The 2,129-nt window shown below is 41.8% G+C and overlaps 1 protein-coding gene across 1 annotated transcript in view; it reads right to left on the reverse strand.

The window, feature by feature from the left end:
* Nucleotides 1–754, reverse strand: part of LOC106875003 (pikachurin) — a 474,529-nt gene extending 473,775 nt beyond the window's left edge. Inside the window, exon 1 of the mRNA XM_052970397.2 lies at nucleotides 200–754. Within this exon, the coding sequence (XP_052826357.1) occupies nucleotides 200–494 (295 nt within the window). The 5' untranslated portion in view covers nucleotides 495–754. The remainder of the gene's footprint in view (nucleotides 1–199) is intronic.
* Between the last annotated feature and the right edge of the window lie 1,375 nt (nucleotides 755–2,129).

Consider the following 2,129-nt stretch of genomic DNA (forward strand, 5'->3'; position numbering starts at 1 on the left):
CATTATATATATACATTGTGTGTGTGTGTGTGTGTGTGTGTGTGAATGCATAAAGTTAGTTTGAAATACATGAAAGGCAAAGAAATATCTATATATATATATATAAACATAGAAAAAAACTACCCAAACAAAACAAAAGTCCGTGTGTATGCATGTATATATATATTTATATTTATATATATATATTTCTATACATTACCTTGGAAAAAAGCAACTATATCACGGTTATCCTTGTATGTATGTACATTTCCTCCACGATCATCATCATCATCAACCGCATCAGCATCACCAACGTTAACACCAACACCACGTCTTCTACCAGCCGACGATGATGCTGCTGCCGGTGGAGGTGGTGGCGATGGTTGTGCTGCCGGTTGATGTCCTGCAGATTTTGGTAGGTAAATGTCCTGGGCAAAGACCAAACAAGGCAGGTTTGGAACTCCGGTGCCAATGATAAACAACACCTCCAGCGAAACCAACCACACAGATAGCATGCTGCCGTGCAGTCTGTTGCTGTACCGACTGCTTGTGGTTTTTCTCGTGTCGTCGATGTTGTTGTGGTTGTTGTGAATGAATGAATGAATGAATGAATGAATGTTGTTTGTGTTTTGTTATTGTTGCTGTTGTCGCTGGTGTGTTTGTGTTTGTGTTTGCTGTTCTTGTTGCTGTCTTGATTGTTTGTGCATCGCCGTCTTGGCGACGATGTCGACAGAGGCGAAAAAGAGCCGACGAAGTAAGTAACGACCAAAGCTATAACGATTATAATGTCGGCGGCGGCGACGACGGTGACGACGACGACGACGACGACGATAACGATGATGATAATGCTGCTGCTACTGCTGCTGATACTATTAATGTTGATGATGATGATGATGATGATGAAAACATCGCCGGTATCAAACAGTGTTAACAGTAATCCTGGTTGTGACTGCTGTGATAGTTAAACGTTTATTTTACTATTGTTATTATTATTATTATGATAGTGGTGGTGGTGGTGGTGGTAGCAGTTGTACTGAGGAGGGCGGCGGCTGTGGCGGTGACGGCGGCGGAGGCGGCAGCGATGGTGTTGTAGCGCTGAAGGCGAATCGTCCATGCCTGGTGCTGCGTATGTATATATGTATGTGTCTGTGTGTAAGTGTATGCGTGTGTGTGTGTGTGTGTGTGTGTGTGTGTGTGTCTGTGTGTGTGTGTGTGTGTGTGTGTTTCTTTCTCTATGCAAGTAGTTTTTTTTTTTATCAATTTTTTTTTCATGTATGCGTACGTGCATTCATATTCCGTCCATGCGTGCGTGCGTGTGTTTGTGTGTGTGTGTGTGTGTGTTTGTGTGTGTGTGTGTTTGTGTGTGTGTGTATTCGCGAGGGCGTGACGGAGTGTGTGAGTGTGTATATACGTTTGTGTTAGCTTGTATGCATGTGTATTTACATATTTATTTATTTTCTGTGTGTAAGCGGATGTGTATGTACAAGTGTGTATATGTGTTTGTGTGTTATGTGTGTGTGTATATATGTATATATATATATTTATGTTTGTTAATCTTCCTTCGAAACTCTTCCTCCGACACACAAACCAATACAACTGAAGGAAGCAATCACTCGTTCGCTCACTCATTCACTCACTCAATCACTCACTCACTCACTGGCACCCTAACTACTCACTCACCTCCACTCCCCACTCATTCACCTTCTCGCTGGTTCCTTCACTCACTCTCAATATCCTTGTTCACCCTTACTCTCACTTACACTCAATTTCATGTCACTCTGTCTTTCTCTCTGTCTGTCTCTCTCTCTCTTTCACACACACACAGCTCACATTAAAAAACAAAAACAAAAGTTAAGTGGACAAAAATCCAGGCCTGCTCTAATCTTTCACTCTCTCTTTCTTTACCTCTGTTTCTCTCTTGCTTCCTCTCTCTCTATCCCCCCTCTCTCTCTCTGTCGCTTGTTTGCTTTCTTTCGATGTCTCTCTCTCTCCTTCTCTCGTTTTCTTTCGTTCTTTACTTCGTTCTTACTATCTTACAACACATTTGTTTATTTGTATACGTACTCTTAATATACACACGCTTCTTACAAGTATTCGCATACATTCATAGTATCTACACACACACAAACACAGAGACACGCACAAACACA

Source organism: Octopus bimaculoides, chromosome 9 (genome assembly GCF_046866305.1).
Source record: "Octopus bimaculoides isolate indiv1 chromosome 9, ASM4686630v1, whole genome shotgun sequence".
In the NCBI taxonomy this organism is placed as follows: domain Eukaryota; kingdom Metazoa; phylum Mollusca; class Cephalopoda; order Octopoda; family Octopodidae; genus Octopus; species Octopus bimaculoides.